This window comes from Neovison vison, chromosome 1 (genome assembly GCF_020171115.1).
Source record: "Neovison vison isolate M4711 chromosome 1, ASM_NN_V1, whole genome shotgun sequence".
NCBI lineage: Eukaryota > Metazoa > Chordata > Mammalia > Carnivora > Mustelidae > Neogale > Neogale vison.
Genome location: NC_058091.1, coordinates 194,941,350 through 194,957,530, shown reverse-complemented (window position 1 = coordinate 194,957,530; position 16,181 = coordinate 194,941,350). Strand labels below are relative to the sequence as shown.

General features: G+C 40.2%; 1 protein-coding gene across 2 annotated transcripts in view; it reads left to right on the top strand.

Annotated features, from left to right (window-relative positions):
• RGMB (repulsive guidance molecule BMP co-receptor b) overlaps positions 1-5,035 on the top strand; it is a 29,456-nt gene extending 24,421 nt beyond the window's left edge. For both annotated transcript variants that reach the window (XM_044264998.1, XM_044265009.1), the window contains one exon: positions 1,638-5,035. In XM_044264998.1, the coding sequence (XP_044120933.1) occupies positions 1,638-2,306 (669 nt within the window). In that variant the 3' untranslated portion in view covers positions 2,307-5,035. The remainder of the gene's footprint in view (positions 1-1,637) is intronic.
• Positions 5,036-16,181: the final 11,146 nt, after the last annotated feature.

Below are 16,181 nucleotides of genomic sequence, written 5' to 3'. Positions count from 1 at the left end.
ACTGTCTTTAGAGCCACCAAATAAATCTATTTTATAGTCCCATTAGATAGCTCGCTCAAAATCCCATTCACTCTGGAAGGTCCTATGGTTGGATGCACAACAAATTTCCGGCAGTCATCTCTGGTACACCTCCTTTGGGTTGTTAAGAAGGTGTTGAAATCTGAGAAGGCTGGTAGTGAAATTAAATTGTGGGTCAGGGTAATTAGGAAGAGAGAAAACCAAGCATTTTCATAGTATATTGTCTGGCTCTTAGTTGCAGCTGCAAACAACGGATATGAATTTAACCAGTTGCTACAGTGCAGCTGGTTCAGATCTAGCTTTATAACTGGCTGAAGTAAAATGAAATGGCTGGAAAATTCCAGTCAAGTAACACCAGTGGGAACATGTGGAATTAAATAGTGTGAGTAAATGCTGGCCTGGATGAGGAAAAAAACTTCAGACATAAACTTGAGGGTGGCGTTGAGGACTTGTCGAGAGGCGTGGGGAGGGGACAGGCAGGGCATTTTCTGGCCTTTTTAACAAGGGTCTATTGTTTGGATTAGTTCCCTTGCAGGAGGTAGGTTTCCTCTATCCAGGAAAATCTGTAGAGTGGCCTACCTTCTTCCTTGACCGGTACTTTCCTTTTTTTTGTTTGTTTGTTTGTTTTTTGTGGGGTTTTTTTGGCCTTTAAGAAGAAAGAAAAGCCATTACTTCAGTTCCTGAAAATAACATAGATCTCAAAATGTTCTTTCTTCCCACCTTGTGTGACCCAGAAGGCCCCGTCTGTCTTCAGTCCTCTTCCCTTCCACCACGTGTGCCAGAGGATATGGAGTATTTTGGAGGTGGAACAATTCCGTTGTCTTGTAATTGTTCTAAATAAGGAAGGAAAATGGGTTTACACAAGGAAAGTTTCTATAGCATCAGGTTTTTTCTGCTTAATTAGGAGAATTGAGAGTTGGCTCGAGAAAAAATTCAAGAAGTTCAAGGGCCTGGTGCTGTTTGGGGAAAACATTTGCTGTAACTAGGTTGAGGGTATTTATTCTCTGCCAGGGCCTGGGAGCTGTATTTGCCAAGTGATTTCCAAGTCACAGGGATTAGCCAGTCATGTGAGACATTTGATTAAGAGACTTAGAGAAATCTTTGCTGAGGCACATGATTGGTGGCTGTGGATGAGATGGCCCCCCTCAACTCAACTCTGCTTTGTTCCCAAGTGTTAGTAAGAAAGTTTGTAGAAGAATCTTCGTAGAAATCAAAGTTCTGATGGGTTTATTATTAATTATGTCCCTTGACGTTTCTACCTGACTTAATTGGTCTTTTTCTCGGAGCTATACCACCACTCACCTGTTTGGGGAAGAAGACAGGACATCAGATTATCAGTAAAAATCACTGTACCCCAACAGCAACATAGTTCTGTTTTAGGAAAGTAAAGGAAAAGTTTTTCGTAATGTACATCCCCAAGATTTGCATCAAATTTTTATTCTAAACCTATACGACTTTTTCTTTTTCCTTACCAGTGACACCTTTCATTTCTGAGACAGGAGCCCATGGGCTGAGTGAGTTGAGAGATTCTGTATCTGGCCATTCAGCTCCAGCTTGGCGGACGACACCACCTCTGTCCCTGCCCGCCTGTTTCAATTTGTGTGTGTTCCTTCCCCCAGATCACCATCATCTTCAAAGCTCACCGGGAGTGTACAGATCAGAAAGTGTACCAAGCTGTGACCGATGACCTGCCGGCTGCCTTTGTGGACGGCAGCACCAGCGGCGGGGATGGCGACACCAAGAGCCTGCTTATCTTGGAGAGGGAGAGTGGCCGCTACGTGGAGATGCACGCCCGCTACATAGGGACCACTGTCTTCGTGCGGCAGCTGGGTCGCTACCTGACGCTCGCCATCCGCATGCCTGAGGACCTGGCTATGTCCTACGAGGAAAGTCAGGACCTGCAGCTGTGTGTCAACGGCTGCCCCCTGAGCGAGCGCATCGACGACGGGCAGGGCCAGGTGTCTGCCATCCTGGGGCACAGCGTGCCTCGCACCTCACTGGCACCGGCCTGGCCGGGCTACACACTGGAGGCTGCCAATGCCCAGTGCCACGAGAAGATGCCAGTGAAGGACATCTATTTCCAGTCCTGTGTCTTTGACCTGCTCACCACTGGTGATGCCAACTTCACCGCCGCTGCCCACAGTGCCTTGGAGGACGTGGAGGCGCTGCACCCGCGGAAGGAACGCTGGCACATTTTCCCCAGCGGCAGCCAGGGGACGCCCCACGGACGCGGCCACTGGGCTGTCAGCCTCGGACTCCCATGCTTGATCTTCATTGTGTTTTTGTAGGGGTCGTCTTTTGTGTTTTTTTGGGTTTTTCTTTTTGTCTATAACAGAATTTTAAAATATATATTGTCATAATATATTGAGTAAAAGAGTATATATGTATATACCATGTATATGACAGGATGTTTGTCCTGGGGCACCCACCAGATTGTACATACTGTGTTTGACTGTTTTCATGTATGTTGGAGGTAGTGTTCTTTGATTGTACTGATTTTGTTTGGCAGTTTTGTGAAATATTTTATAATGTCCCTGCCTGGGGACCTGTTAGAAAGCACTTTATTTTTTATATATTAAATATTTATGTGTGTACCTGGTTAGTACGTATAGTACATATACACAGACACCATATGCAGCGTTCCCTTCGGAGATGCCCAGTGACAGTGGTGATATGTTCCTGGCCCTTCAATCCTGCCTTTTCCCTTGGCTACTGATCTGCCTCCCTGGGGGTGCAGCTTTCACTCGCCGCCTTCTGGGGGAAGCTGCGTCCTTCCTGTGAGCTAGGGGGTGTCTTTAGCCTCCTCCTGCCCTCACTCGGTGTGGACGGACAGCCAAGTCCCATGACAGGCACTTTGGCTTTTGTGAAGCAACGCACACAACGCATCTCGAAGGAACCCTCGCCCTCCTTCACCGCTGTCACTTTCTCAGAGGGCAGGGAGAATATCACTACAGTTTTACGAACTAAGATCTTGTGATCTGAGCACTTACCGTATGTGGGGTTGAGCCAGACAAAACTGCTGTTCCAATAGGTCAGAACGGTCTAGAGGTAGCAATTTCACAGATAAATAAATACCAGGCATTTTGTTAGACCCCAGGAGCTCTCAGACTTTTCCTCACCCCATGTCCCTGTTGTGTCTTTCACACCTTGCTTTTCTAATTCGTGCAAGCCCAAGTTCCTTGCCTTCTGGTCCTTGGTTGCTTCTGCTCAGAAGCAACCCTGTCTGCACTCCACCCCATCCCAGTAAACCCTCCTTAATCTCACCTTATGAACCCAGAGATCAGGCTTTGTTGGATTCTTGCTTCATATCAAGGCCCTGCTTCAGTCACAAAGGCCCTGCCACTCCTCCTCGCCCTCCACACCACGGTCTTCGTAACAGTCGCCGATGTATCTATGCATGGTGGAATGAATAGGGTGTTAGACGACAGGAACACTGTCCTGGCCTGAACCAGGAGGCGACTAAGTGGGTGCTGGTTAATCCAGACATTCTCACTAAACCATATTGCTCCTTGGGAGGTCTTTTTATCAGATAAGCTCCCTCTTAACATCTGTAGTGAATATCCTTTAGTCAGTTGCTCATTTAATTTGGTAAAATTCCTATAAAGTATCTCCTTGCCTCTTGCCTTTCACTGTTGTCATGCTCTTGCACAGGAAGAGCACCACCAACAAAATTCAAGAACCATGAGGCAGGTCACCTACCTTCTAGGGTAGGTCACTTTCTCTTGTGTGTCTGTAAATGTTTGGTACCAAGGAGAAAGGAGACAATTTCTAGTTTAAGTGCAAGAAGAAGGTAATGAACTTTAAATACCACAGCAGTTTGGATCCAGACTGTGCTCCGTTTTAGATAGCCAGGTAATTTCTGCCTTTTGCCATGTCCCGTTCATTAGGCTTACTGCCAGAGGCCCCAACTGGCAGGAAAAGAGGATTTCAGGTTGTGAAAGTCTATTTCTTATGAACTGAGCTATCATCCGAACACAGGACGGAGCTGTGGGTTCATGGGTAGGCGGCAAGCCTCCGCTCGTTTTCTAGTGTATGACAGAATCACTTGGCAAGTCTGGGAAAAATCACAAAGGCATCCTGCCACTTCTTTGACGAAGATGCAACACGAGAGAACTGAAACCTACACCCGGTAACCTTTTTATAAAACTGGACAGGGGCCCACCTGCCATCACCTCTAAACTGGGGCTGTTTTGGTTCACCTATGGAACCATGTGCCAGGATCAGAAGCTAGTTAGCTAGCAACTTTGTTATGTAATTGAATAGAACAGAGGAGGAAAAATAGAGTACTTACAACCACTATTCTTGTACAAACAGTATGAAAGTGAAGTAAAAGCAGTAGAACTTTCTACAGTATCTGGCTTTCGAGTGTTTATGGTTAAAAGAACCTGTGTCCTTTTCAGGGAAAGTCAAACCACCACCTCTACAGTTGGGGAAAGACACTTACGCTGTGCAGCCATATAGAGCTGGGAAGGCCACTTAAAAGCATTCTCTATCACTACTAGTATTTACACCAGTGTATTTGGCTATTGCCCTTTACAGCCAGTGTTCCTGCACAACATTTACAATCCCCACAGATAACTGACAAATACAGATGCTTCTCTAGAGAAGGACCAGATCGTTTTTCCATTTCCTCTTCTGTCTAGAACTTTTAGAGAAAATAGTACTTGTACATTTTACTTTTTTAAATCCTCAGCCCAGAGAGTTTCAGGTTGTATCAACACGTGGATAGGCTGTAGCTATTCAGAGGTCTCTTGGGGGAGCTTAAAATTGGGGGAAAACACTGGTTTTCACAGATGCTCCACATGGCTGTCTTTTAAAAGACTCAAAACTTTCTTTTGTCCTTTTCTTGTCTTTGTTATGCTTGGAAATTCCCCGTGTGTCGAGTCTTTGCAAAGAAACCTTTAGATGTGGTTCATAGGTATATGAATAAGTATCTGTGTAAAACAGTGTGTGTGCAGTGTGTAAATACTTTAAATTATTATGCTAGAAAAATAAAGTTACATACCATGCTGTGGAATGTTTGTTCTGTGATTATAGTGACACCTGCTGGAGGAAGTGCAGAACAGGAGAAGAAAGGGAGCAAGGTTGTGTTTGTGCAAAACCCTTGGTGATCGCTGACAACCCATGATACAGCCAGCCCACGCTCATTCTCTAAACTACATCTTTCTTAGAGTTTTTTCATTTTTAAGCTTAAAGAAATTTCAAATAAGTCACTGGCTGTGAAACTGGTCCTCTGGTATCATCCAAAATTTGTCTTTAGTAATAGTTTTGGTGGCTTACAGACATGGGACCTGCACTGTGGTTAAGATAGCACGGACTGCAACAACTTCCTTCTGGTGGGCAAGACTTCGGAGCAGGATTTTTTTTGGCTTTGGGAACTTGTAAATCCCCTTTTCTTGGGTGTTCTAAAAAGAGACATTACAAGATCTCAACTTGTTCTTTGTGCAAGAAACATGCCAAACTGAAAAAGAAACCCAAACTAAGGCAAGGAAAATCATAATTATTGCTACTAGGTCAAATACTAAATGAGGTGCCTGGGTGGCTCAGTGGGTTAAGGCCTCTGCCTTTGGCTCAGGTCATGATCCCAGGGTTCTGGGATCGAGCCCCGCATCGGGCTCTCTGCTAAGCAGGGAGCCTGCTTCCTCCTCTCTCTGCCTGTCTCTCTGCCTACTTGTGATCTCTGTCCGTCAAATAAATAAAAATCTTAAAAAAAAAAAAAAAAAGAGACATCACAAGATCTCAACTTGTTCTTTGTGCAAGAAACATGCCAAACTGAAAAAGAAACCCAAACTTAAGGCAAAGAAAATCAATTATTGCTACTAGGTCAAATATTAAATGGGACAAATTCCAGCTGGAGGAAACCTACATAATCATTTCTTAAATCGAAGGTTTAATCCATACTCCTAGTGCTTATATCTAGTTCAGAATAAAAAATGTCTGAAACACACAAAATCGGATGACAGTGATAAAGCCACTGACTAAATGCATAAACTGGTATTCACTGAACACTAAGAAATAATCCACATTACAATGAAGTCTATGCTTAGAAGTCAAAACTTCTCTCTCAGCGTACTCTTTATGTCCAGACCCACAGCTTTGCAGGGATTGAAACTTAAGCGACTGTCCAAAAACCTAACAGAGATGTCTTTATTGTCTTAAACAGTAAACAGGGACTTTAACAAATCCTAAAAATCCTGTTACCTCTTTTTTTTTTTTTTTTTTGTTTGGTAACCACAACATTTAGCATTTTAATGCCTAAAGGTGGTCAGAGTAACAGTCTTGGATCACTGCACTCCTTTCTGAACAAAGATAATTTGTCTATGGGAACAGCAGGAAAAAACTCTAGCAATGTCTTTGCATGTGTGGCAAGGAGCATCTCCCTGCCTCAGAGAAAGCAGTTCACGGCTCCTTGTTATCTGACTGCCTAGCTCACCATATGGTTTCTCCTTTCACTCATTTTCTGTCCTCCAAATGGAACAGGCATATTCACAACATTATTTAAACTGTATTTTACTCTGAACTTGCTACTCTACCTCCTCCATCACACACATAGATGTGTGACCCTATCAACTAAATAATAGGATATACAGCCTGCTATACCCAAAATAGGAAGCATATGGTTGGAGTGCAGAAGTGTCTGTGTTTCTTTGGAGTAGCATGTAGGTGTACATGGAGACCAGGGCATCTACAGCCCGGGAACATGTGCTAACAGCTCCTACACAGGTGGAACGTGCACCTTTGCCAGTTACGCTGATGTTCAAACCAAGTGAACAAACCAGTCTGGTCAACTAACATATATTAAAGTAGGTCCATCAAACTCCACAAGAAGATAGCAACAGAGCCAAGTTTTCTAATTGAGGGTTCTTCATGGACAAAGCTCAATGAGTCCCCAACTTTTTAAAAATTAAAATAATGAAAACTCCCAACTCCAGAAAAAAAAAAAGCAAACACTCTGCTACCAGACGGGTAATACCTTAGACCAAACCATACACAAATTAACCAAGCAGGAACTTCACTTGCCATAAATGACATATTTTAAAAAATGATCTCAATTACTAATATAGCAAATGTTAACAAATGCACAATTGACAGTAATACAGTAATAGTAGGAGACGTTAATAAGCCCCACTGACATCGATGGACAAATCACCCAGACAGAAAATAAGTAAGAAAACATTGGCCCTAGGTGACTCTTTAGGCCAGATGGACTTAATAGATATATATAGAACATTTTATCCTAAACTGCAAAATAGACCTATTTTTCAAGTGTACATGGAACACTCTTCAGTACAGATTACTTGGTAGGCCACAAAACAAGAATACATTCAAGAAGACTGAAATCCTATCATCTTTTCTGACCACAACATTATGAAAGCAGAAATTATAAGATTAAAAAAAACACACAAACACGTGTAGACTAAGCAATACATAACTGACCAACCAATGTGTCAGTGAAGAAATTAAAGAGGAAATCAAAAAATACCTTAAGACTAATGAAAATGGGAACACAACTTAGCAAATCTATGTAATGCAGAAAAACCAGTTCAAAGTTCATAGTGATACAGGCTGCCTCAAGAATCAAGAAAAATTTCAAATTATCTAACTTTATACCTTAAGGAATCAGGAAAAGAAGAGTAAAGCTCCAAGTTAGTAAAAGAAAGGAAACCATAAAGGCTAGAATAGAAGTAAAGATTTAAAAAAATAGAAATATCAATGAAACTAAAAGCTCATTAAGAAGATAAACAAAATTGATAAACTGCTAGCCAGACTCATCAAGAAAAAATAAAGGACCCAAATAAATTTTTAAAAAAAGAGAGAGAACTTATAACTGATACAAAGGATCGTGAGAGGTTACTACAGTTGTTAATTACATGCCAACAAATTGAAAAATCTAGAAAAAAATCATTAACTTCTGTGAACATACAACTTTCCAGGAATGACTCACAAAAATTTAGAAAACCTGAATAGACCCATACAAGAAATGAAATTAAGCCACTACTTCTAAAACTCCTAACAAATAACAATTTAGGACCAGACAGCTTCACAGGTGAACTCTATAAAATATTTAGCTAAGTGTTAGTACCTATCCTCAAATTATTCCAACAAAAATTGAGTAGGAAAAAATGCTTCGCTTCTAAATTTATTTTACAAGGCCAGCATTATCCTGATACCAAAACAAGGCAAGGACACCACAAAATAGAAACTATACACCAATACCCCTGATAAACACAGATGCAAAAAATCCTCAACAAAATATTTCCAAATTCAACAATACAGTAAAAGACTCATACACCATGATCAAGTGGGATTTATCTCAGGGATGCAAGGATGGTTCAACATTTGCAAATCAATCAACAGTAACAATTAGGAGGATAAAAGTTTTGGGTTTTTGTTTTTTTTTAAGATTTTATTTGACAGACAGAGATCACAAGTAGGTAGAGAGGCAGGGAGAGAGAGAGGAGGAAACAGGCTGCCCCCTAAGCAGAGAGCCCGATGCGGAGTTTGATCCCAGGATACTGGAATCATGACCTTAGCTGAAGGCAGAGGCTTAACCCACTGAACCACACAGGCACCCCACAAAGAGGAGAAAAGTTCTATGATCACCTCAATAGATGCAGAAAAAGCATTTCAAAATTCAACATTCATTTGTGATAAAAACTCAACAAGTGGGTATAAAAGTAATGTACCTCAATATAATAAAGTCCATTTATGACAAGCCCACACCTAACATCATACTAAATAATGAAGAGCTGAAAGCTTTTCCTCCAACATCAGGAGCAAGGCTAGGACACTCACTCTTGCCACCTTTATACAATGAAATACTAAAAGTTCTAGCTATAGCAATTAGACAAAAAAAAGAAAGAAGAAAATAAAAAGGCATCCAAATTGCCAAGAAAAGAGAAAAAGTACATTTGCATTGGTAGTCACAAGACAAATGGACAAACAGAAATTGGTTGCATTTCCAACACTAATAACAAGCTATCAGAAAAACAAATTAAGGGGCACCTGGGTGGCTCAATAGGTTAAGCCTCTGCCTTCGGCTCAGGTCATGATCCCAGGATCCTGGAGTTGAGCCCTGCATCTGGCTCTCTGCTCGGCGGGGAGCCTGCTTCCCCCTCTCTCTGTGCCTGCCTCCCTGCCTACTTGTGATCTCTATCAAATAAAGAAACAAAATCTTAAAGTAAAGAAAAGAAAAACAAATTAAGAAAACAATCCCATTTACAAATGCACCAAAAAGAATAAAACACATAGGAATAAAACTTAACCAAGGTGGTAAAAGACCTGTAGTCTGAAAATTATAACACAATAATGAAAGAGGTTGAAGATGATACATATACAAAGGACATGCCATGCTTATGGATAGAAAGACTACTGTCAAATGTCCATCCTATTCAAAGCAATCTACAGATTCAATGCAATCACAGTTAAATACAGATAGCATTTTTCACAGAATTATATATTTCACAGAATATAATCCTGAAATTTTATGGAACCACAAAAGACCTTGAATAGCCAAAGCAATCTTGAGGAAGAAAAACAAAGCTAGAGGTCTCACAATCTCTGATTTCAAGATACACTGCAAAGCTACAGTAATCACAACCGTATGGCAATGTCACAAAAACAGACAGATACAGAGTACAAAGCTCAGAAAGAAATCCACTCTTACATGGACAATTAATCTATGGCAAAGGAGGCAGGAATATATAATAGAGAAAGATAGGCTTTTCAACTAATGGTGCCAGAAAAACTGGACAGCTATCTGCAGAAGGATGAAACTGGACCACTTCCTTCCACCGTGCACAAAAATAATTTCGAAATGGATTAAGACCTGAATTTGAGACTAGGAACTATAAAACTCCTAGAAGAAAACACAAAATAATTTCTTTGACATTGGCTGTAACATTTTTCTAGATAGTCCTTCTCAAGTAAGGGAAACAAAAGCAAAAATAAACTACTGGGACTACACCATAATGAAAAACTTTTGCATGGCAATGGAAATGATCAACAAAAGGCAACTATGGAATGGGTGAAGATATTTGCAAATGATATATTTGATAAGGGATTAAAAGCCAAAATACGTAAAAAACTTGTACAGCTTGACACACACACACACAAAGCAGTCCAATCAAAAAAAGAGCAAATCCTGTATCTGGTAAAATCTGCTACCTGCTGGAAACAAGACCATTTATTTGGCTAACTAAATGTCTCACCACAGGTAAATCCACTCTGGTAATTTACTGATATTGCCATCATGTTTTTGATGTTTTGATGAAGTTTTGACACTTGGGGACCAACTTATCTTACAATATAGGTGGCTGCAGCAGGATTAAACCGCAGTGGTCTCTGGGGAGAAAAAACGGGCAGAGGACCTGAATAGAAATTTTTCTAAAGACATCCAGATGGACAACAGAGACGCAAAAAGATGCTCAACATCACTAACCACCAAAGAAAAGCAAATCAAAATCACAATGGGATATCACCTTATACCTGTCACAATGGCTAAACTCAAAAAGACAAGAAATAACAAGTATTGGCAAGGTAGTGAAGAAAGAGAACACTCATGCACCACTGGTGAAAATATAAGTTGGTCAGCCAATATGGAAGACAGTATGGAGGTTCCTCAAAAAATTAAAAATGGAAATACCTAAATTGGAAGGGGAGATGAACCATGAGAGACTATGGACTCTGAAAAACAATCTGAGGGGTTTGAAGTGGCGGGGGGGGGGTGGGAGGTTGGTGGTACCAGGTGGTGGGTATTATAGAGGGCACGGCTTGCATGGAGCACTGGGTGTGGTGAAAAAATAATGAATACTGTTTTTCTGAAAATAAATAAATTGAAAAAAAAAATGGAAATACCACATGATCCAGTAATCCATTACTTGGTATTTACCAAAAAATAATGACAATGCTAATTCACAATATAGGTGCACCAATAGGTTTATTGTAGCTTTATTTACAACAGCCATGATATGGAAGCAACCCAAGTGTTCATCCATAGATGAATAGATAAAGAAGCCTGGTGTGTGTGTGTGTATACACACACACACACACACACACACACACACAATGGAATATTACTCAGCTATAAAAAAGGACATTGTCATATTCATAACAATACAGACAAAGAAAAAAAAACCACCAAACTCTTAAATACAGAGAAAAAGCTGGTTGTCAGAGGAGAGATGGCTAGCAGAATGGGTGAAATAGATACAGGGGCTTAAAACACTCTTCCAGTTATAAAATAAATAGGTCACAGAGATGGAAAGTACAGAATAGGGAATACAGTCAGTAATATTGTAATAACTGTATAGTGATAGATATTGACACTTATTATGGTAAGCACTAATGTATAGAATTGTTGAATCACTATGTTATACACATGAAACTAATATAATACTGTTAACTGTACTTAAACAAAATGAAACATGTAGATACCAAAACACAAAAATAAAGATTCATCTTAAGTGGAAGGAAGGAAGGAAAGGAAACAAAAGGAAGGAAAGAAGGAAGGGAAAAATAAATCCCATTTACAATTTCATCAAAAAATAAAATATCTAGGGCCAAATTTAACCATAAATGTGAAATACCTACATGATAAAAACCACAAGATGTTGATGAAAGAAGTTGAAGGATGACACAAATAAATACAAAGATACTCTGTGCTCATGGATTGGGAGAATATTGTTAAACATTCATCCTATCCAAAGCAATCTACAGAATCAATGCAACTGAAGGCAAAATGTCAATGGTATTTTTCACAGACCTAGAACAAATAACCTTAAATTTTGTATGGAATTACAAAACACCCCAAGTAGCCCAAGCAATCTTGAGGAAGAGCAAGCTGGAGGTATCATAAACCCTGATTTCAAACTATAGTTCAAAGCTATAGTGAGCAAAATAGTGTGGTCCTGGCATCAAAACAGACCCACAGATCAATGGAACAGTGTAGAGAGCCCAAAAATAAACCTATGTTTATATGGTTAATATATCTAAGAAAAGGGAAGCAAAAATATACAATGGGGGAAAAAACAGTCTTTCCAATAAATGGTCTTGGGAAAACTGGACAGCTACATGCAAAACAATGAAATGGGACCACTATCTTAAAACATAAAGAAACATAATTTCAAAGTAGATTAAAGATTTAAATGTAAGGGCACCTGGGTGGCTCAGTTGATTAAGCAACTGCCTTCAGCTCAGATCACGATCGTGGAGTCCTGGGTTCGAGCCCTGTATTGGGCTCCCAGCTCTGCAAGGAGTCTGCTTCTCCCTCTAACCTTCTACCCTCTCATGCTCTCTCTTACTCGCTGTCTCTCAAATAAATAAATAAAATCTTTAAAAAAAAAAAGACCTAAATGTAATACTTGAAAGCCTACAGAGCATAACACTCCTAGAAGAAAATACAGACAATTAACTCTTTGACACCAGACTTAGTAGTATTTGTTTTTTTAGAAGAATATCCTCAGGTAAGGGCAACCAAAGCTAAAATAAACAAATTAAAGTACTCAAAAGCTTTTGCCCAGTGAAGGAAACCATGAGCAAAACAAAAAGGTAACTCACTAAATGGGAGAAGATATTTGCAAATTATATTCATGATAAGGAGTTAATATGTAAAATATACAAAGAACTCACTCAACTTATTAAACGAAAAAAATTTTTAAAGGGCCACGACCTTTTCTAAAGAAGACATAAAGATGGCCAACAGATAAATGAAAAGTGCCCAACATCATTGATCATCATGAACACATAAGTCAAAACCACAATGAGATCCAGCAGGACACCTATAAAATTGGCTAATACCAAAAAGACAAAAGTGTTGGCAAGGATATACAGAAAAGGGAACCTCATGCACCGTTGGTGGGAATGTAAGTTGGTGCAGCCACTATAGAACACAGTATAGAAGTTCTGCACAAAAATTATATAGAACCACTATAAGATCCAGAAATTCCACTTCTGCATATTTGAAAAAAAAACAAAAACACAAGTTTGAAGAAATATATGCATCCCTATGTTCACTGTACCATTATTTACAATAGCCAAGATGTGGAAGCAACCCAAAGGCTCCTCAGTAGATGAAGGGATAAAGAAGAATGTAGTATATACAAACAACGGAGTATTACTCAGTCATACAAAGAGTGAAATCTTGCCACTTGTAACAACCGGTTACAAGTCCATACTCGGTATGGACCGAGTATGGATACTCGGTATGGACCGAGTATGGACCTAGTGGGTATTATACTAAATGAAGCAAATGCCATAAGGTTTCTCTTCTATGTGGAATATTAAAAAAAAAGAAAGAAAGAAAAGAAAGACAGACTTACAGATACAAGAAATAAATTGTTGGTTACCAGAGAGGGGAAGGAGCTGGAGGTCAGGCAAAATAGGTGAGGGAAATTTGAGAAGCACTAACTTCCAGGTATAAAGTAAATGAATCCTGGGGATGTAATATATAGCACAAGGAATAAAGTCGGTGGTATCATTATTACTTTGTATGGTGACAGATGGTAAGTAGACTTATCATAGGGATCATTTCATAATGTAAAAATATCAAATCATTATCATGTATACCTGAAACTCATATTGTACATCAGTCATAATAAAAATTAAATTAATTTGGCACTGCCAAGGGCAATGGTGCTACTTAGGACACAAAGGGTTTTCAAAGACTTCACGGAGGACACAGCAAAGTAGTAATCACTAAAGGAGACAATACATTTATTTTCTAGCAAGATCTTCTTTTGAGCTGCCAAACAGCAATGTCATTATTACACTGTTGGTCACTGGTGCACTGAGAACTGCAGAAAGAGCTAATCATTTGCTAACCCTAAGTACAAGGGATGAATTCTAAGCCAGAGTCACCACGTTCCTTCTTGGGAAGGAAGAAGAAAGAGTAGTAAAATAACTTGGGATGGCACAAAATGAAGATTGTCAGTGTTCTGCTAAATTGGAAATTTCGTTGACACCTGGAGGTTGTGAGAGAGGTAGAAGTATTTGGGCATCTGGGAAGAAGGGTGCCGATACCAGAGGAAGAGCTCACAAACCAGAAAGACAAATATGGAATGGATACAGATTACTTTTTAGGCCATAGGAGCATTGTTATGGTCCATTTGTGTGTAAATATGTTCTACACACTACATAAAAGTGGCGCTACAACAGGCAGCATAGCATAAGGATCGAGATTATAGACTGTGGAATCACAGGGTTCAGAGTTCAAAATCACCAACTTTACTAGTTATACAGCCTTAGTTAATGCCAAACTATAGCCTCATCTTTAAAATGAAGACACACAGGGGCGCCTGGGTGGCTCAGTGGGTTAAGCCGCTGCCTTTGGCTCAGGTCATGATCTCAGGGTCCTGGGATCGAGTCCCCCATCGGGTTCTCTGCTCAGCGGGGAGCCTGCTTCCCTCTCTCTCTCTGCCTGCCTTTCCATCTACTTGTGATTTCTGTCAAATAAATAAACAAAATCTTAAAAAAAAATAAAATAAGATAAAAAAATAAAATAAAGATGCTGGGGCACCTGGGTGGCTCAGTGGGTTAAAGCCTCTGGTCATGATCCCATGGTCCTGGGTTCGAGCCCCACGTCGGGCTCTCTGCTCAGCAGGGAGCCTGCTTCCCCCCTCTCTCTGCCTGCCTCTCTGCCTACTTGTGACCCCTCTCTCTGTCAAATAAATAAAAAATATCTTTAAAAATAAATAAATAAAATGAAGATCCTATTAGAACTTTGAACCTCAAATATTCATTGTAAGAATTAAATGTGTTACCACATCTAAAGTTCTTAGCACATTACCTAGTGCAGACCTAGCAATCAATAGGTTACTCCAAAATACACATGAGATGGAGAATTTTATGTTCATCTTTGGGAACCGGCAAACCCCTGAGCTATTCCTAGAACTAAATTTGCACTGATGACCCCTATGAACATTCCAGAATCCCATAAGGGAGTTGAACTCTGTACCCATGTCTCCTAAAAGAAGGAATGAGACCAATGCAAAGTTTGGACATACCAGGTGACTCAGGCTTGCCTCCTCTTGTGCTGCCCCAGAAATCTCAAGGCTCCTCCTAACTTGCAAACAACCATAAGCCCTGAACAGAACTTCAGGGATTAGGAGTGACCTGGAAGGACCTGGAGGGACAAGAAGGACTCTGAAGAAAATCTGCTGCCAGTGAAATTGCTGCTACAGATCTCTCACTGGTCCTGTATTCTACACCTCAGCAAGTAAGAGTCCCAGTGGAGAATACAGCTTCAGGAAAGGGCACTCTAAAATGTTCTCTTTGACTGGGTTGCACATAAAGGGTTTGGAGACAGGGCCTGTGATGTTTGCATCATAACCTCAGCTCTTGTCTGTAGATCCCTTCCAGTCATTCAGATGAGGCCAGTTACAACATTTTTTTTTCAATATTTTATTTATTTATTTGACACAGAGAGAGAGAGAGATCACAAGTAAGCAGAGAGGCAGGCAGAGAGAGAGGAGGAAGCAGGCTCCCTGCTGAGCAGAGAGCCCGATGCGGGGCTCGAACCCAGGACCCTGGGATCATGACCTGAGCCAAAGGCAGAGGCTTAACCCACTGAGCCACCCAGGCGCCCCCAGTTACAACATTCTTAACTTTTCAGAATGACTTGTAGTAGAGAATGGCAAAAGGCAAGAGGGTCATCATGGCCCCTTTCCACTCTCTGATCTTAGAATTTTTTCAAATGTATCAAGTGAGAGAGGAGGAGTTTTGAGAAATTATTCATAGACTCAATAAGAAAGCAACCTGGGCAAAGGTTAATGACAAGATGTTGAAAAGGACTACAAAAATAATAGTACTGGGAAAGAGAAAGTGACAAAAAAGTAAGCTGTGTAGGAGGGATGGCTAAAAAAATTGTACATGGCTAAAAAAAGACATGAAACAGAGACACAAAAATGCAGGGAATGCCAGAGACATTTATGAAGAAAAGCAGTGGCATGGAGTAACCAGATATATCCTCTGCATCAGTCAGGGTTCTCCCTGAAATAGAACCAATGGAATATATATATATATATATATATATATATATATATATATATATATATATATATTTAGCTAGATATAAGTGTCCCACATATATGACCATATGTGTGTGTATATACATTGTGTGTGTGTGTGTATGTGTGTGTGTGTAAATATATACAGCTAACCCTTAA